Here is a 21,369-nt window from a genome sequence, read left to right on the forward strand (position 1 = left end):
AAAGACGGCTTCTGAAAGTCGGTGGTCAGTTTGTGTGTATCTGTTTTTGAGCAAAGTTTTCCACTTTTGATGTAATTTCTAGCGAGAAATTAATATTGCAGTAATAGAACATTCACTTAGTTATCACCAAAGCTTTCTATATTTTGCTGTAGATCATTAAACCGTTACTCTGCCTCAGAAGCCTGTCTGAGAACAGTTTAATGAGGTGCCTTTGTGCAAAAACGCTGCTTGTAAAGTCACTGTCTCATACGACAGCGAGGCAGCAAGTCAGCTGCCTAAGTTTTTGGGATGCAGACTACGTGATCTGTGTGTTGGAGCAGGGTTGGAACAAAACTCTGCAGGGCTCCGGCTCTCCAGGAACTGAGTTTGACACCCCTGGTCTAAATTTTTAGTCTTGGGCAGTGGAAAATAATTAAAGGTTCTCTCTTGCACTGCACCTTCACTTCCCTTTCCCTTTTCTTCATTCCCCCCAATATCTCTGCCCCCAACCCCCACCTTGTTGAAAACAACTACCTCATTTTAGCTTGTTAGCACAGAATGTTATATTTCTTAAAATGACCTAAATACTCTAGATTTTACAAACCTATATTTCATACAAATATACACTACTAGTCATACATTTTTGAACAGTAATGATTTAAAAGAAGTTTCTTCTGCTCACCAAGTCTGCATTTGTTTGATCCAGTACAGCAAGAGAGGGGGACATTTTTTATATATTTTTACTATTTAGAATAATTGCTTTTGATTTGAATGTATTTTAAAATGTAATTTATAGCACTGTTTTTGTTGTATTTTTGGATCGAAATAAATGCAGGCTTGTTAGGCAGAAGAGGCTTCTTTAAAAAGCATTTAAAAAAAGAACTTACTGATCAAACCCTTTTGATTGGTGCTGTATCAAAACACATTTTCTAAAGCGCCTAAATGTCAAAATTAATACAATATAATTGTTGAAGAATTCTAATACTGAACACACTATTGCTTTATTAGGTTGTGATATTTTTGTGTTGCTGTCTGCCCTAGATCACTCCCTCTCTGTACAACAAATCCACGTGAATAGCCTATCTGTCTAAATTTTTAAATGTAACTTAACAATCGATATTGATGTCCTTGAGCACACAGTTTTATGAATGATGATGATAATGGGGTGCTAGTACTGATAGCATTTTAATACTCAAAAAAATACAACACTATCTAGCGTGTTTATAGATTAAACTGACATAGAAGGCCTGAACAGGTCAGTTATGTAGCTACTTGTCACTGCTTCTTCCGGCCATTTCCTTTCTTCCATCGAGTCCCGCGCAACATCGAAACTGTTTGACGGAAGCACGGAACAGCGCTGCCAGTCAAGACTAACCGATTTATTATTTATTATCGATTTATTATCAAGTGAAGAAAAAAAAACGGAAATTATGACTTTGGTGCATTGAGAAGGCGTATATTAATTAATAAAATATTATTAATAATAATAGCTAAAAAAAAAGAACAGAGCAGCGGTCCAAATCAGCCGCCCGCCAGGCCAACGGGAATTCTCCCTGGTGCTCCCGATGGCCAGTCCGGGTCTGATGAAATACAATAAATAAATAAATAAGCAAGGCTACTTTTACAAATTGTTCACGTAGCATTATACCCCTACTGTACTTGTGCGGCTCTCATGGTGTTAATGTATCCTCCTGGCCTGTTGGGGGCAGTATTTCCCAGATAACGTAGTCACATCACCTCAAGATTGTAGTTGAAGTTGAAGTTTTTGCTCAGAATAACATGTTATAACTCTTACCTGAACTGTTTAATGTCCTACCTAGTGTGCAGACTGTACCCATTAAAATACACCAGACTCTGAGATGATAGTGCGATTAATGCGTTTAGCACCTGCGCGGCAGCGCGTTGGCCTGGTTACCTTGACAACGAGATGCCGGAAGAGCGAGATCAAGAGATACAAACACGCTTCACAAGAGATACAAATGATGTTTTCGCAATCCTCGAAGACCCAGAGGCAAGATGCGGGACAGCCTTCAATTATTAAATCAGAATCCATGTCCAGGTTGTTGTTGCTTCTATGTTATCTCGCATCATTCTTGCTTTAATGCTTCTGCACTGCAGAGCTTTGCTGGATCGTTTCAGTGTGTGTGTGTGTTTAATCTCCTCAGAAAACAAAGAAAAGCTGCTCTACAACATCCACCAGTCCACAGAATGACATCCAAACGCAGAGAAAAGACTTGTGAAAACTTCTTAGAAAGGCATGTTTTGCGAGTGTGGTAACTTTCTTAGCCTCACGGTGACTCTCATGATCGGATTACTGGAAATTAATTAAATTACTTATTGTTCGAGTATTTAAAGTAGCTATTTAATTAGTTATATCACGCATGAACAAATTATTTATTTATTGTTTGTTTGTTAATTAAGATGCCACATCTCTGTCTGTTTGTTCATCTAGCATCTATCTATCTATCTATCTATCTATCTATCTATCTATCTATCTATCTATCTATCTATCTATCTATCTATTTTATCTAACTTAAACTAGGATGCCACTGGAGATCATTCTCAGGATTCTCTCATACTTGGATACTGGGTCTCTTTTCTGCATTAGTTTTGTCAACAAGCACTTCCATGAACTGTCCAACAGCAAGTGCGTGAGTTGGTTTTTCTCCTGACCTTTTTTTGTCTCACACAAAGCTAAAAAAAAAAAAAAGATCAATCAAAATAATTTCTTCCTTACCCTGATGTCCTTGCAGTGCTATGTGGTATCAGTTTTACATCCGTGAATGTACCAAAAAGAAGAAAGCCAGCCAAGAAGACCAGACGATGCATGTCCTAGGTATGATGGGTGTGCAGGAGAGGCCAAAGGGATACTGGAGAAACACGTTCTTCAAAGAAATTGCCGGCCTGAACTTGAACAAGTGGAGAACGAAACTACGACGCATTGACCCTTTTTCAGGACTGCCACGTCATACAGAGGAAGTCATAAGGTTAGAGATCCTGGCTTTTCTGGTTTATTTTATTTGAGATTTCACAAATATGTGGCCTAATTAAATATGTAAATCTTAAAATCGATTTCTCTTGAAATCCCTTTTATATTTTATGGTTATTATATCCTTCATTTAAAATGATGAGAGCATTGGTTTGGCATGATGACACGTAATCTGTACGTTTCTTCGTAATCTATGTTTAGTTGCTTTGATTATCTCTCTTTCTGTACATCCCTACATTTAGTAATACACTACATGACTTTGTAGTCAAAATATCATCTTTGTTGTGATCTATGTAATCTGTTGAAGATGGCATATTCCCCATCAAATATATGTCAGGCTGTGTTTTTCCCTCCTGCAGTGTCTGGGCTTATTAAAGGTGAGTGTGAGAGTCAGCGTCTTCGATTTGCTCTGTGCTCCTGGGCGATGGGAAAGGAAACACGCTTGATGATCTGCAGGCCGCGGCGTGCTGTTGTCTTAACCTCTGATTAGAGCTGCCGGGCCACTCAATTTTTCGACTCAAAGAGCGTGTGGCATACAGGGGGAATGAAAATAATTGTGGTCCCCTCAGAAGGCTGGGTGAATTGTAGAAATAAATTGCTTGGCCCCTACCTCTTGCCCAGACAGATCCCCATAGGATCCTCAGTTACAAAGACACCGAAGGATTAGATTTACTTCGGTAATAATCATCTCCACTGACTTGCAGACACAAACAACAGCTATTAATCTCTCTGGGACTTTGCTTGTCTCTCGTCTCACAGCATTAATTGATATCATATGGTGCCAATGCCGGATACATGATTTATCAGATTAGGTATTTCCCCAAACTAATGCCCTGCTTCTTTCATAATTAATGTTATGCATTGTTAGTATCTTTTTAAAACAGACACTTTCCTGCTTTTAATCAACTGAATTGGGTTAATAACAGCATTGCACATCAGTCAGTCAGTCAGTCAGTCAGTCAGTCAGTCAATACTATTTTTGTTTTGTTTCTCAGTTAATCTTTCAGTTTTCATCTTTCTAAATGTTTTAGCAGCCTTCTTTTTGTGATACAGTCTCTTTACCTTAGATCATCCACCTTTAAAAATAGTTTTGTATTTATGGATTTAAAAATGTTTGTTTCATTCATTTTATTAATTTAATACAAATGTTTCTGAAAACAACATTATCTTTTGGTTTTCATAATTCAGAATAGCATTTTTGCATGTAATGATGTTTATCTTGTTTTAGAAATTTATTTTACTTAATTCAAAATATAATCTCTAAAACAACATTTTATTTAGTTTTTCTTAATTCATAATTATAACTTTTGCGAGTAATGCAGTTTGTCTTGTTTAAGAAATGCTTATTTATTCATTTTTATTAATATTTATTTTCATTTTAATTAATTCATTTTCCCTGTTGGTAACATTTGTATTATTATTTTAAGCCTAAACCTCAATTTATAACTTAATTAGACTATTTGCTTTTCCTTCATTTTTCATATTTCAGAACATATTTGAAATATGAAGTTTTTTCTCTCATTTTATCATAATATTTATTAGGTCGAAACCTCACTTTTTAACTTCATTAGATTTTTGCTCTATGCATGCTTAAAAATGCAATTGATAATACTCTTACCTAAAAATATAGTATTTGAAAAACAGAGTTATATTTCAGTTTCATATTTCAGCATTATACTTTTTTTCACAAATAAAGAAGTCTATCTTGTTTTAGGGATGCTACAGGAACACAAGATAAATGTACAGATTCAAATTATTTTCATCCACTTAACATTTTCTCTCACAATACATTTTATGTTTTCTTTGTGTTGCATTCCCTACAAAGAACAACAAAAAAGGCATTGCCCTTAAATGATCTGAGAGCAGAGGTGTCAGATGTGGTTTGTGTCATGTGTGTTTGGCAGGAGTCTGTGCATTACGTGGGAGATCACAGTGACTGATGGGAGAGGACGGCGGAGCACCTTTCAGCAGTCTCATGCCTCCTTCAGTAGCACGGCTGTTTTTGTGTTTTGGAGCACTGTCAGTTGGCCTCCTTTCAACCAGCTCACCTCGCTTGAGCTTCATGGAGTGTTGCGGGTGCCACTCAATTGTCCTGCGCCTTACAGGTATGGTAGGTGCCAACAAATATAAAGGTACACTTTACTCCAACCTAAATGAGTGATGTAGTTGTTTCCATCTTGTGCCTTTCAGGCCGGGCTGGAAATCAGTTATGTCCAAAGTAAAGCTTCAAAGAGAACACAGCGAGTTGTGTGTTTCAGACAAGATTGTCAAGATGCTGTATGTTGGGCAGGGGTTAACTTTGGGATTCTGGAAGGTATTTTCCATTTCGAGAGCTGAGCTTGTAGGCTACATTGTGAAGAAAACCTTAAATTAATTGAATAAAAAAAATTATTTTATTCAAATAGCTGTTTTGTTTTGCTCTTGTTGTTTCGTTTATGTATTTTGTTTATTTAGTCTTTTTTGCTTATGTTGCACTTGATGTTTTGAATTTATATATATAATTATTTTTTTCAAACTAAATTAATACTTTTAAACTGCAATCATGCATTAATGGATTAAAAGACAATTCCATTTTACAGAAGATTTGTATTTTTTTAAATTGCCGTTCATTAGAGCTTTCTGTTCTTCAAAAAAAAAATATATATATATATATATATATATATATATATTAATGTTTTCTAAATAATAATGATAATGTTTCTTAATCAGCAGCAAATCAGCATACTATAATGATTTCTGAAAGATCATGTGACACTGAAGACTGGAGTAATGATGCTAAAAAAAATCAGCTTTGCATCACAGGAATACATTTAATTAAAAAAAAAATCTAAATAGAAATCAGTTATTTTAAATTGTAATAATATTACACAATATTATTGTATTTTTGCTTAAATGCAGCTTTAAACATTAAATAAAAATTTTTAATAGTAGTGTGTAAATAATTATAATTATTATTATTGATAGTAGTGGTATTCATAATATAAAATAATTTTTTTTTTTTAATAATACAAAAATTGTTAATCTGGTGCTTCTATACAGGACCAGTGGGAAATTGCTTTTGTCATGGTGAACTTACACAATCACAGACTTGTGGAACGAAGTCTTCATGCATCTATTAGGTATTGCTGTATTTCCTCTTATCATTTTGTCTTTTATCAAACTTTTATTAATGTCTCCTCCCTCCCATAGACTCCAAATATATGTGTGTGTGTGTGTGTGTGTGTGTGTTTGTCAGAACCTGAAAGTCAGTTATGTATCACAGTCAGTATAGTTTAGTGGTGTAATAACTCCATCTTCTGGTGAAGTTAGACAATGCACAGCTCTGACTCATCAGTTGTTAAACCACCTGTTTTACCGCCATACTTTATCTACAGTCTTCAGTGTGAAAAGGTAAACTGACACCCGCTTTGTTGTTAATCTCTTTTGTACCCTTCTTTATCCTTCTTTCACACCACTAGTCCATGTACAGCAGCTGGAGTCAGTGCTTTGTTTGATGATGTGGACCCGGAGTACGGTCTCCATGGATACACTGCTTACATTGAACTGCACAATACAGTGAGAGTCATCATGTCTGGCCGCTTTTCCCAGCTGTTTTGCAGGAGAGGTAAAAACAGACTAGAATAAGAGTTAAAATTGACACTTGAATCATTTATGATGATTTTAAAATCATTCCACGTTAACCTAACAGTTTACACTCTTAAAACTGACATCTAACTGATGGTTCAAAATTAATAATAACCTTACAAGTAAATGAATGAGCATTTGGCTATTGCTACAGTTTTACACTATTCCTCAACAGTTTATTGTACTAGATTCAAAACAGTAGATGGCGCTATATTCCCAAAAATATATCAGCGTTGTCCTATTCTTAGCAAAATTAAGACGTTTTTACTAAGCCGTTATTAAATACAAAGACTTTGAAACATTTGTATAACATTTGTGTTCTCCAGATCAGATTTTTGATGGTTATCTTCCACTGGAAGTAATCAGTGAGAATAACAGATCTCCAAATATTCATCTGGTTGGAGATGTCAGCTTGCCTTGGAGGACTGAAGCTTTACATGGAACTATCAAGGTACAGAATCACCAAACATGTCCGATCATCCTCACTTTTTATTCACAGTATTTAAATACTTATGGAAGGATGTATTTCCTGGTCTACTTGCTGTCTTCAGGACTGTTGCATGCTCAGCCTCACTGTATGGGATGAAGCCAAGCAGCCTTTTTGGTGTTTCAGCGCTCCTGTTGTGATGACAGAAGCAAGTCAGGACACAGTATCATATGATTTTGATGGCGGGAGTTTCTCCATTCTATACCAAGACTCAGAGGGGAGGGTGGAGATGAGGCTGAAGCAGATGGAGTGTAAGGAACAGTATTTTGTGGTAAATCTAGTGATTTACATTGCTGTCGCCAAAGTGAATAAGCACTTTGGGAGAGATTACTGAAGCTTTTGAATGCCATTTCAGTTTGTATGACGACCGTTTGACTGAATTTGACTTAAGAACACGCAGGAACGCTGCAGTAACTCCCAGATTTAACTCCTGTCGAGATTATTGTAGCTTTTTCTCTTTTCAGGTTCATGTTTTTGGTATCACCAAACACATAAATACACATTTTCACATATCTTTATTTTGTAATCGCAGACTATAAAAGTCATCCTGTAACAAAGAGAGGGATAGTCATGTCAAGTTGATCAAATCTAAATAACAGAATAAGTGGAAACCCATAAAAAGAAAACTTCTATAGAATCAAGAGCTAAGTAATAAGAATGGACCTTTAAGCGGGTTTAAAATTGCCAGTGGAGGAGGAGGATCTAATATGAGTTAATATGAAACAGTTCCAGAACTGCGAAATCTCCCTTACAGCATGAACAGGACAGAAGGAAGTTGGTTGCATGACCTTGGGGCAGAGTATGCATGAAGGAGTTTACAAATGTAGTTTGGAGAAATACCACACTGGGCTGCTTTTTTTTTTTTTTAACTATAAACACCTATAATTCTAATAAGAAAGATGTGATCTTATTTTTGATGTTCACTAAAAGTCTCACTGGTGTTTACTGAACCATCTGGAGATGAGATTGAGATGGGCCTGCATTCATATAGTTACATTAATCAAGCTGGGATTGTTTCCAAATCCTAAAATATATATATATATATATATATATATATATATATATATATATATATATATATATATATATATATATAATTTATTTATTTATTTTATTTTTTTTAATTTAGCAGCAGATCTGAGCTGAAAGATCCTTAATGATAAAGCTAATCTGCTTTTATTTTAACTTAATTTTATCTACATTTTAAACATTTAAACATCTTAAATAACTTGATGTTGAATAAATATCAAAAAGTAAAATAACTAAAAGTAAATGATCTTTAAAAAAAAGCAAATAAAATGACAAAAACTGGACAAAAGTAAAACCGATTTCTTAATTTTAATTTGAAAATATTTAATTGAACAGCATATGGAATAACTGACCTTGACACATAGGCATAAGTGAGTAAATCTCATTATTAAAGTTTTTTTTTTATTTGTAGTTATTTATCTTTTATTATTATTATTTTTTTTTTTTTTGTATTGACAGATTGTAAGTTAAGTTTATTGCAGTGTTGTTGATCAGTTATTCATTGTTTTGAACTTATGGATTCATGATCATGTCCAAACCAAAGGCACTGAATCCACTTAACTTGATTTACCTTTCAATCTTCATCAGGAATTGCCCCCCCCCCCCCCCCCCCATTACACTTGTTTCTAAATGAGATGATTTGCATGATGGATAGTTTTGGATGTTGATGTGTTACTCTACTGGCAGAATGTTTCTTACTGTGGAACATGACAGAATTCTTGTATGCCCGCCGGTTTATTTCACTATATTATTCATAGGCAACAGACATTTCCCTGCCCTAGAGGTAGATTATGTTCTTTTGTCATAGCGTCAAGTTACACTTTAAATCTCCGCTGCATTGGTTTATGTAAATGTAATAGTCCATAAAATGTTCGGTAGAAGTGCTTGACTTAGATGTATCACGCCATAACACCGAGGACATTAAGAGCATGTAATGGGATTTCAGTGTGTGACTCTGTGAACAATATTTTCACATCATAAAATGAAAACATGCCGTGACTTATATAGCTTAGCAATGTTCATTTGGCAGCAAAAGTCTCTGGAAAATGATTGTACACAATGCAATGTTGTTATTGTGCAGCCTAAGCATTCCTAGCATAAGACAATTGCATTCAGGAGAGGTATATAATCATGACGTCTCTTTACTGCAGGCATTTTGACACAATTCCAGAGTCGGAATAACGTTTCGCTTAGGTCAGTAATCAAAGGTGCTGAACTTATATGGTTGGCAGAAGAGACAGACATAAAAAATTGATAGACGTAATAAGATTGCCTAGCACGCTATCTTTTTTTCTTAGAGGTCAAGCTAACCTTGAAAACTGCTGTTTTCAACATATTCTGTGTTGTGGCTGATCCAAATCCATTCTTTCTGTAGCCTCAAATGAATTGGCTTCTTGTCATGTCTAAGGCTGTATTAAAGGTTTGCCTGAAGGTTAATACCGCTTATGTTGCCTCAGTATTTCAGTGGTTTATTGTACTGCAGCAGATGAACAACAGTGCAATGCAACTTTTTTAAAGCCGACCCGAGGCGCATTTTAGTGTAGTAAAAAGACTTTATTCATCTGGTAATATAGTCTTTACAAGTCATAAAACACCTGTAAGATCTCATTATCCATAAAAGGGGCACAAATAGTAATGAGTTTGCAAAAGCAAGTGGATGCTGTACTGTAGAAAGGGCTTAAAGTAGTAATGGTAGTAGATTTTTATTTTTGAGAGAGACCAGTATTGGTAATAATGAGTGAGTGAATGTAGTGTTAAAATGTGTGCAGTGATTTATGCATTAAAGCATGGGACTCTAAACTTTTTTTGTTTGTTTTTTTTTACATCATGGACCAGTTTCAAGTCCCAATGAGGAGGGTTGGATGTTGCAAATGTCCAGTCAGCTTTGTAACTAACACAGTATCTACACCAGACGTGAACACTGTTCCTCGTGTCGCTCATTCAGTGTAGACAGAAACACTGTGTATAATAAGATTTGTCTTCAGCCGCTCACATCTACTGTAGACACTGTGTTATTAGTTTCAAGGAACCAAAGTAATTTTGAAGGCTTCATTGACCCATTAGACAATATGTTTCCACATATTGCACACAAGGGACTTGGAGCATGTGAACTGCTCAACAAAACTTTATTTTACAAATGAGTCAACATATTTACAGTTAAAGGTTGCTTTCTTCCTTTTTTGTCAGTAGCCGTCTCTCCGTTATCACCAGCGCTTGGTCTTTTCTCACCTCCTCAACCAATGAGGACGGATGTTTAACACTCATGTTAAAAATAAAAATATTTCCTGAACCTGTGGCAAGTTTGGAAATTATGTTTTCTGAAATTGCAACATATGTAAATTTTGATGAGGAGTCTTAAAGGGAAAGATGCACAATAAATAATGTCATATTTTTTATAATATATTCTGCAACCTGGTAGCAACCCAGTGATCGGGGACCTCTGTATTAAAAGAATAGTTCATCCAACCCAATATGTAAATTTGTTTTTTTTTTTCCTTGGAAACCGGTTTGGAGAAATTTAGCATTATGTTGCTTGCTTAACAATAAAACCGTTGAATGGGTGCCGTCAAAATGAGTGTCCAAACAGCTATAAAAAAACATCACAATAATCTACACGTTATCCACACGATTCCAGTCCATCAGTTAACATAGTGTGAAGCAAAGGCTGTGTGTTTGCAATAAAGTAATCTTTAAAAGACCTTTTTTTTTTCTTTTTTTTTTAACACTCCGAACTGTTGTTTCCAGTATGAGTCCTCTATTCATAACATTGCTTTCTTCAGTGGAAAAAGTCATCTAGTCTCAATCAGGAGGGAAATGTTAAAAAAATTAAGCTCCATTTACAGTACAAGTGTAAACAGTTCTAAATAAGTATTTTGTTGGATTTTGATGCGAGAGGATGATAGTGAATGGACTAAAGGAACTGATTAGAATTGGAATACTTTTGAATTATTGTGATATTTTTATCAGCTCTCATGAGCTCTCATTCTGACAGCACCCATTCACTGCAGACGATCCATCTGTGAGTCTGTGATTTAATGCTAAATTTCTCCAAAACTGTTTTGACGAAGAAACTTGGAAAGCCTGAAGGTGAGTAAATTTTCAGCAGTTTCATTTTAGGGTGAACCAAGTATACTGTGCACAGTATTCAAATTTTCTGAATAAAATAGCTGGTTGGCCCACTACATTTGACAAAATATGCAGTATACATCATTATTTGATCAGTCAAATGTTTAAACATTTTTACACACAACCATTTTCATTACCAAGATTACAACAGGATTCACTAGCTGAATTAAAGATGCATTAAACAATGATAATTGTGAAGTATTGCCTGCTGTTTCTTTCATTATTTCCATCAGTTGTGCACTAGACACTGTATACTGCACAGTATTCAGTAAATTGTAAGATAGTATTTAATTCCAACTAGCTTCTCTTTACCCAAAATATAACATTACGTCTTTCCAGCAGATGGCAGCCTAGTGAAATGAATTTGTTGTCATTACATAGACATTGAACCATATCTATATTAATTAACTTTTTTTTTTAAGATATTAATCAGCCGAGAACAGAAGACTACTGCAGTATTTATTAAAAATAAATAAATAAATTAGCAAAAGACTTCTGGGGACTTACAAAGAGAGTTATAAATGTGACTGAGATTGTCAGAAAGCTACAGTTTGCAGATAAAATAATATTTTGATATGGTGAACACAAAATCAGTTTCAGATTACTAAGAAAAATCTCTGTGATATTTGAAACCGCTGCCATTTTTACCATCTAATGGCATCTCTAATGACTGACCAGCTGAGACCAGGATGTAATCAGCCTCTTAAACAAACTCGTTTATCTAAGTGGCTGAAAGAAAATTTAACTGCCCCCCAAAAAACTAAATAGTTATGCTTGAATTAATCAGAGCAGCTTTTTAGCCCACACAGTGTGAATTTAATCACATAATTTTATTAACATGCAGTTGAATACTCCCAGTGGCATTTTGCAGCAACTTGGCGTTGTTCTCGTCCCCCTGATTAACATGTAACTCCGATCTGGCAGGACCTTGTTGCTACAGTTAATTCTCTGTCATCCCAAACTGAGGTCACATGCAAGGCTGCAGCCTTCACTGTGTATCACCGCTCCATGCTGCCATTTAAACTAAGGCACATCCTTACACTGCTCATTTAGTAAATGAAATATATCTAAAATAACTCAATAGTTTAGCTATTGTACGCAATATTTATATAGCTTTTTTGCAAAAAGTCTTTAATGTTCATTAAGGCTGCATTAATTTGATCAACAATACAATAAAAAGTAAAATTGTGAAATATTGTAACAATTTGAAATTATAATTTAATTTTTTGCAAAAAAGCTATATAAATATTGCATACAATACCTTAATGAACATTAAAGACTTTTTCAATGCAAAAATTATTTACATAATAAAGGAAATTATTAAACATTACAGTTCCCCCAATCTGGACTAAGTTACAGATTTTCTCTAACTTAAACAACTCTCAAAATAAAGTGCTCTGTGTCTGGAAAGAGGAAGACATAGTTAACTTTAAATGAGTTGCTGTATGTAACAAAACGTCTCCGGTTACTACCGTAACCTCGGTTCCCTGAGAAGCGGGAACGAGACATTATGTCAGCTAAGACGTATATGGGAACTCCTCCCTTCTCCACTTTTTGCTGAAATCTTATGGGCTAACGCCAAATCTTATGGGGACAGCTGGCCAATTGACACGAAGTATGCAAATACTGACAGGTCAGCGGGCAGTATAGAGCATCACAGTCTCGCCCACAGCCGGTGCCGGAAGTAAAAATTCAATACAATTTCTGCATTGACAGTTGGGGTATAAGCCATAAAAACGTAACCATACATGGTAGACTTAAAACCAACTACGGCTGTACTAAGCGATAGTATATGCTCATATAAACTGAGGGACATATAAAATGAGGGACAAGACCTACAAAGTTTTGGTGAGTTTTGCAGGGAGGTTGGTAAGGTTAGTTAACATTATCGTCCACTTTAGCTAGGCTACTGTAGCCTTTATATGGCTTATCAAGCATTTTATGATGGCACTGTCAAAACAATATTTAGCCTAGGCATACCTTTTTGTGCATTTACTGAACATTTAATAATTCATGGCAACGATACGTGTTGATGACTGAGCGGTGATTGCAGTCAGGTACAAAGCACTGCACCATGTTGCTGACGTTATCGTTAACCACTTTCACACCCGCACACAATATAAAATACACGATGATAAATATAAAATTCAATACACAACACCTATATAAAACACTATTTATTTACACGATTAATACTGAAAGAACTGCTATTAACTGCACATTCAAATAAAATTAAATGGAGGAAAAAGTTTGCGCGGCCGTCATCAGATTTGGAAGTCGCTCAAAAGGCTCTTTCACGGTTGTGGCTTCAGTCGAATTCAGTGAGGCGCGGTGGTTTATGGGATGAGTAGTTCCTTCGCTCGAAATGGAAATATGTACACAGTCGTGTACCTTTGACTTTTTTTGGATTTTCTCTTCGTTTTTTTTCGCTCGAAATGATATGTTGTATACTTATGATTTCAGCCGTAGCTGGTTATCCTCAGACATGCTCTTAAACTCTTTAGATATGGATATTTCCAAAAGTCAATGGGAGAAATGAATGGGAAATTTACTTCCGGCACCAAAGCTCTCTCAGGCTGTGGGTTGGACTGTGATGCTCTATAAAATGCATGGGCACGAAAATTACGTCAGAATCACGACTGAACGCTAGCACAGCTGATCAAACAGCGACCACGGCGGCTAACGTAATGTCTCGTTCCCGCCTCTCAGGGAACCGAGGTTACGATAGTAAACGGAGGCGTTCCCTTCTCAAAGCGGTTACTCAACATTACGTCAGCTAAGACGTATATGGGAACTGTATAAAATCCCGCCGTGAGAGCATTGAAGATAAGCCCTGAACGGAATCAATCAGCCCCACACATAAGCAAGACAGTTCTAGCCAATGGCCGTGTCGCTAAGAGTGCTCGCATCTGATAGGCGGAACTAGACCAATTAGGCATCTGCTCCGACCCTAACAAAATTTGCATATCTTAATGCAATAACTCGAAGGCTGCATTGAACAGGGCAGACACAACGCAATAAGCACTCAAGCATGAGAGTTAAAAACAGAGTCGACAGCGTTTGTGGTGACAACTGCATAAACCATATAAACCATAACACAGAGTTAGCAGCCATGGTAACTACTGTATAGCTGGTTAACAGTTTACAACACATGAATAAAACTTAACTCACCGAAAGTACATGTGACGCTACAAAGGGTACATTCAGCTTGTAAAACCCAGGCTCTTACCACTGCTGGTTTCGCCCGAAACGAGCTTCCGGTTTGGAGCGGGGTAACACGGTTGGCTGTCTAGCCGGTCTTAGGGCCTGCCGAGGTGCAGAAGAACGGAACCTCGCAGATGATGACTGGAGTGAGCGACGGGGCATCATGTGGCTCACCGCCTTGGCGCGCTTTTTGTGTCTCAGAGAAACGCTCTGTGACCGACTCCATGGCGTCACCAAAGAGTTGCTGTGCACAGATCCCTGATGACGTCAGCCCTACTATGCCACCGTATGCATGGAACACCTGGAGTATTTCCATGGCATGAAGAGCAGAAGCTGCCTTTCCTCAGAAGTATATGCTTTGTCCGCCTATGGGCCCAATGCAGAGGGAGACAGGCACAGGTGCGTGGTAACAATCTCCTGAACGGGGGGGAGGGGTTCCGCCCCATCCACGTGCGTGAACATGGCCTGCGTGGCAGAGTGGGTGCGCGCCGATTGGGGTGCAGTCCACGACTTCACCACAAGCTCTAGCATGCCTCAATGCCATCTGGCAACGCCTTGACTGGAGGAGCCATGAGTCCAGCTACTTTTCACAGCTCCTCCTGGAGGTGTGCAGGGCCCTCTTGGTCAGACCGGTCCGACTGAGACACCCAAACCCTTTTCCAACGCCAAAAGGGAGATGGAGTCGTCTTCCTCGCCAGCTCCAAAGAGGACGAAGTTCGCGGGGCAAAGCTATCATCCACCAAGCCGACGTCAAACTCGTCTTCGGGCGGTCTTTGGGCCTCATTCCCACTGTTGTCCGAGCAACTCTGGCTCAGAGGGCGCGCACTGGCAGCTCGGCACAGTGGGCGCACATGTGGTCCGTGTGAGGCCCAGGCAGGTCACACAGAACTGGTGAAGGTCCAAGTCTAGCAGTAGCAGCCATCGGATGCGGAGGGGAAAAAACAGGGTGAGTAGTCCTCTATTGCAACTTCCTCGATGACTTAGATAAGACTTCTAGCGTGAAGAAAGAGATTATATTATAAGATAATATTTGGCCGATTTGGTGCTCAAGAAAAATGTATATTATTATTATCAATTAGTGGTCAACCAATATGTGTTTAGACAGCCGATGCCGATTTCATGGAAAGGGGAGGGGGGGCAATATAAAGCCGATATGATTTTTTATTTATTATTATCATTAATATTTAATAAATCTGAAATCATTTGACACTGGATTAGAAGGTGAATGTGTAAAGGAAACATGCTTATACTTTAGATTACAGTATTTTTCACAAATAAATAAATATTTAATACAAATAGAATTAAAAAGTAAGTAAACACTGTAACAAACAGGGCACTCAGTATTCTGGGAAGTTTGTGTGCATTGGGAATCATATTTTTCAAATAAAGCCCAGGGTAACTCTCATTTTACATACAGCATACAGTGAAAATGACAATGGGGAAATGCATAATGCGCAGCATAATTTGAAATCACGAGTTTAAAGCATAAAGTTTAAAGCATTCAATTCAAACGGACAGACCATCATGCAGAGAACACGTGATCATGCTGGATACACATACACCCTTCACAAGATCTCACAGCTGGATTTGACTAAGTTTGCAAGGTTTATGAAATTAAATGTTCATTAGTCATTCAAAGATTGGTTTAAATTATATAAATCTGTATTTACTTAATGCTGACGGCAAACGAGAAAGTATTATAATGTTTGCCTTTCTATTACTAATAGGCCTAAAATAAAAGCAATCATTATAATACTTTTTGTATACATTAATTCCTTTGTGTAACAGTTCTATCTGATTATTAGCCAGACTTCTATCCGTATTAGACAGAACTGTTAATCAGTGTTGGGGGTAATGCATTACAAGTAACGTGAGTTACGTAATCAGATTACTTTTTTCAAGTAACTAGTAAAGTAACGCATTACTTTTTAATTTACAAGAAAATATCTGAGTTACTTTTTCAAAAAAGTATTATTGGGAGAAATCGGAAGTATGGAGGCGTTGTTTGCGCTGTGTGAACATGTTACTGTAGTTCTAGACTAAATGTGAATGTGCATTAATTCATCCCACTCACAAAAAAACAAAAAACAAAACAGATTTAGTATTCATCAAAATTAATCAAAACAGTGAAATGCAAACTCAGAATATGACGCAAACCTGCAATAACTAAATATATTAAATAACACAAATGTATCTATTCCCATTTTATTAACAGTGTCTTTGCTGCTGACCTTTAATGATCCAGTTCAACCATACTAATAATTAAAAAATGACTTTAGATAAACTAACAATTGTGCTTCATTGTTTTTTTTTTTTATTGCTGAAGAGTGTTGAACCTTCTTCTCCTGTGTTCTACTGTACAGACGTGAATTTACTTTTCCTTCAGCCTGAGGTTTATTCATTACACTTTTTGGTGTGAAAGGGCTTTTACATTTGCTATAAATAGAACTTCTTATATTAAAAACAATCAAGCCCTGCTCATATTTAAAAAAAGTAACGTGAAAGTAATGTAACACATTACTTTCCATAAAAAGTAACTAAGTAACGTATTTAGTTACTTTTTTAGGGAGTAACGCAATATTGTAAGGCATTACTTTTAAAAGTAACTTTCCCCAACACTGCTGTTAATGACGACGACGAACAAGAGTGAGAGTGTAAGCACTGTGCGTGCTCAGACGCTGTCAAAATAAAAGTGCCACCTTGAACACATCGGCCAAGCAGAAAAACTTAGGGGCCGATGCCGATATTTGACGATATATCGGTCGACCACTATTATCAATGTTGTTGTTCTTAATTTTTTTGAAGAAACCTTTACACTTTTTTTTTTTAGGATTCTTTGATGGCCAGAAAGTAAAAAAAACCTGAAATATATATTTTTTGTTACATTACAAATGTATTTACTCTCACTTTTGATTAATTTAATTAATGCTTGCTGAATAAAAGCATTAATTTCTTCCAAAAAGCATTATTACACTAAACATTTTGTTAGTAAGACACAATGGGCTTAAATTAAACCTAATGGTGGCTCAAGCCTGATTAATATTAATACAACCTTCCAACAATTATTTTATTTTTGTATATAACTGACAAACAATTTATTTTGCTCTGCACTGTTAACAGACCCTGGGGCCACTTTTGCAATCTGCGATAAGGGTAAGATGTATTAATAACCCCATTCAGAAAAGCATCACTGTGCTGACTTGGTTCCAAAAGGATTTAAAAGCATTTAGTGAACTCCCATTTCTGTCTAATCCAGTTATCCAGTTACAATCATATTTAGGGATTTCTTTTTTGTTTTGTTTCTCTCTTAAATTCACTCAGCCTCCCGTTGTTGGTCCCAGGAGTCCTCATAAATGCGCAGAGGGTTTCTTTGCTCTGAGTAAATTGTGAAAATCATAAAGCTCTGTCTCTGAGTTTGTAAGTATAACCCCTTACTGCTGACTGAAAAGACTGCATGCATACTGTTCCGCTTGGGCCTGGAGATGCAGATATGTAGCTGGTGTAATGTGTATTATGTGGATTGTAAAAGCGAGACAAGTCGAGTCAGTTTTATTTATATAGAGCTTTTCACAATACATATTATTCCAAAGCAGTTGCATGGAAAATAAAGCCTTCATATCCCAAGCCAGAGGCAACTCTGGAAAGGAAATTCATGCAGGATTCATGCATTACATTCAAAAATGGCTAGATAGAGTGCAAATGAATGAGACGACAGATTGATATGTTAATACACTAAATTGGTTTAAATATATTTATGAAGATAGTTCTAAGAGTATTTAGTTAAGTGTCAAGAGGAACACTTGTAGAATATTTATTTTAGGTGCACCTAAAAAATTTGATAAAGCCTTTGTTATGTACTTTCTGTATGTAAATTTATTTATTATTTATCATATCTGCTATTAAATGCTTTATTTTTTTTATTTTGTTTTCCGTAATTTGTAGCTTTTATTTGTTCCTGTGGTATAGCTGAATGTTATTTATCTACATTCTGTAACACACACACACACACATATATTGCTGATTTAATTATTGTCATGGCATAAAATAACCATATAAATAAATACAAATGAAAACATGCAACAAATTTCCCAAACAAAATAGAAGAATGTCTGTGTAAACGCCCACCTTAGATATACAGTAATGCTTTGACAGCTTTAAAAAATTATGACCAAGATTAACTTTTTGGAGTAGATATGATTTTTCTTTTTTATTTATTTATTTATTTATTGTCTATAAGACAGAACAGACGAGAATATGATTTGTTTTGTAGATTTTCTGTTTTGAAGAAGGCTTTGCCTGAGAGCAACTTGCCATAAGAGTTTACAGAACAATTGTTTTGTTGTTTCTTTTTCGTTTTTTTTTTTTTTTTTTAGTGCAGTGGTATGCTCCTATGACGAGCACTCCCTGGTCTGAGTGAGTGCAGATACACACAGCAGATACTGGATTCCAGCACTCTGGAGATTGTGGCCTTGTTATTTGTGAGCTTGTGTTGCTGTAGATCGTTTTCCCACTGCTGCCAATGACGAATGTAATGGAAGTGTTGGTGGGCACGTCAGATTTATTGACGATGTGGTCAACTGGAAATGCTTTCTTTCGTTATTTGACTCAGACTCATGTTAGCCTTCGTTCATTATTCAGTGCCGTGTGTTGATGCTAGCATTATGGTTTGGTGTCCTACTATGAACACACTATTCCCTCTGCTCACATTTGGGTGTTTACTAGTGTTATGAGTGAGGTTTATGGCTCAGAGCTGATTTATGTGCATTAGCTGAGCCAGTGAATTACGGAAAATGTCCCAACGCTACTGTTTTATGGGTCAGATTTTTTGAGACACATCAGCATCACACATTGAATAAACAGATTGTGTTTGTATAATACTTCCTCTTTTAGTACATCAAATGCAGAGGGATTTGATGCTCAAATAAGCAGTATTTATGGGCAAGCATATGCGAACGGTCTGCTCAGTATGTCCGCTCTGTTTATTCTGAGTGTGATGGTCATTATAAGGATGGTCATTATGCTGAATGGCCACTGAACTGAGACTGCCCTGCTCTTGGTTACTGAAGCACTGAGACTGGCAAAAGCAGCTTCCAAATCCACAGTTGTCATCTTGCTGGATCTGTCTGCTGCTTTTGACACAGTCAACCAACATATCCTCCTGTTAACCCTCATGAAGATGGCCATCTCAGGAACTGCACTCCAATGGTTCAAATCCATCCTCTCAGGTAGGTCCTTCAGGGTGTCTTTGAGTGTGGAGGGTTTCTAAATCACAACTTCTTGCTATTGTGGTTCCTCAGGGCTTAGTGCTTGGACCACTTCTTTTTTCCGTCTGCGTGTCATTATTAGGATCTGTCATTCAGAAACATGGCTTTTCCTATTACTGCTATGCTGATGAAATTCCACTCTACTTCTCATTCCAACCAGATGATCCAACAGTAGCTTTTTCGCATTGCAGCCTGTCTTATAGACATCTCTGGCTGGATAAAGGACCACCACCTTCAACGCAACCTCACGAAGACAGAACTGCTTGTGATCGAGAAAGTTAATACTCAAAAATTCAGCAGCAGAGTAGTAGTAGTAGTATTAAGAATCTATATTATTTATTATTAATAATAAGAATAAACACATTTATTTATAATAATGATCTATTTTAACATGTTGTAATTACATTAATAATTCCTAGCAAAAGCAATGATGATGTTCCAGATTTGAACCTTAATCCCCCTGAGCAGGGTTGCAAGCACATGCACTCTGACATCAGTTGTGTCTTAAAATTTTAATCTTGCTTAATATAATAATAATAATAATAATAATAATAATAATAATAATAATAATAATAATAATAATAATAATGTATTATTATCATTCAGAAAAATAATTAAAGTAATTTGTAATATTTTAGTTTATTTTTAATAGTAATTAAAAAGAATATAGAAATGTTAATAATTATTATAGATTATTATAACCATTAAATCTCTTACTACTACTACTAATAAATGCATCTTTTATATTTAATTATTATTATTATAGTACATTTAATTTCCATCTGATATATATTTCACAATATTCAACAATTTACCAAAGGAAAAAAAAAAAAAAAAAAAAAAAGAAAGAAAGAAAGCATGTTTTGAGTGTGCTGTCACATTTTATCCAAACAAACCTAATTTATCATTCACAGCTCCTGCAGAGCGGCGCTCATCTCTCGCTAATGGTTTTCCTACCATTACAGATTGTAATAATCGTGAACACATTTTGATTTATGTTATTTTTTCCCCATGAAAAGCATGAAAATGCAACATTGGCTGATATGCCTCGATTAGGTTGGGAGATGGAGGAAGTTATCCATTTACTGAGAACATTTTGCAGTTCTCTCCAACAATAGATGTGATTGGGCCTCTGGTAAGGGAGTCTGGTCCAAGATAAATATAAAAGATTAATTTTAGCACAGAATATGGGAATGTTGTGGTACTTTTGAGCTTTTCTTTTTTATAACGCTCTGTGGTGTTGGAACACTCCGTGCATAACGAGGAGACATCTCTGCTATGATGGTGATTCTATCACACTCAGAGACCCTCAGCCCTGTCTCCACACTGGATGATCAGTGAACTTTTATATTAGCATGATGGATGACTTGCAGTTATGTACCTTGAGAGGTAATGTTCTTTTAACCTCGCTCAAGAGTTCTGCTGAACAGATAACAGCCACCATATACCATGATTTAACGACTGTCACTAGCAATGTGGGTAACATTTTAATAAGGTAAGAAGGTTACAACAAAATACAAAAATTGTTTGTGTGAAATCTTCAGAGAGAGAAAATAATATGTGTATATATATATATATATATATATATATATATAAACTGTAAAAAGCACAAGGTGATTTAACTGAACAATTTAGGAGATGCATTTTGGTTATGGTGCTAAAATGTA

General features: G+C 36.2%; 1 protein-coding gene across 1 annotated transcript; it reads left to right on the top strand.

Annotated features, from left to right (window-relative positions):
- Positions 1–1,798: 1,798 nt before the first annotated feature.
- Positions 1,799–7,938, top strand: LOC132123863 (F-box only protein 15-like). Its single transcript, XM_059534559.1, has 10 exons — positions 1,799–2,038; positions 2,145–2,234; positions 2,522–2,626; positions 2,733–2,966; positions 4,873–5,073; positions 5,159–5,282; positions 6,008–6,087; positions 6,427–6,572; positions 6,919–7,043; positions 7,144–7,938. Exons 1-10 carry the CDS (start codon positions 1,839–1,841, stop codon positions 7,411–7,413), a joined length of 1,575 nt encoding a protein of 524 aa, XP_059390542.1. The 5' UTR covers positions 1,799–1,838; the 3' UTR covers positions 7,414–7,938.
- The last annotated feature ends 13,431 nt before the right edge of the window (positions 7,939–21,369 follow it).

Source organism: Carassius carassius, chromosome 42 (assembly GCF_963082965.1).
Source record: "Carassius carassius chromosome 42, fCarCar2.1, whole genome shotgun sequence".
NCBI classification, from domain to species: Eukaryota; Metazoa; Chordata; class Actinopteri; order Cypriniformes; family Cyprinidae; genus Carassius; species Carassius carassius.

Bases quoted from the DNA above. Each gene is read 5' to 3' on its own strand.
- LOC132123863 (XM_059534559.1), top strand. From the start codon at position 1,839: ATGATAGTGCGATTAATGCGTTTAGCACCTGCGCGGCAGCGCGTTGGC. The intron at 2,039-2,144 runs GTTGTTGTTGCT...TAATCTCCTCAG, and splicing joins AAATCAGAATCCATGTCCAG to AAAACAAAGAAAAGCTGCTC. The intron at 2,235-2,521 runs GCATGTTTTGCG...AACTTAAACTAG, and splicing joins TGTGAAAACTTCTTAGAAAG to GATGCCACTGGAGATCATTC.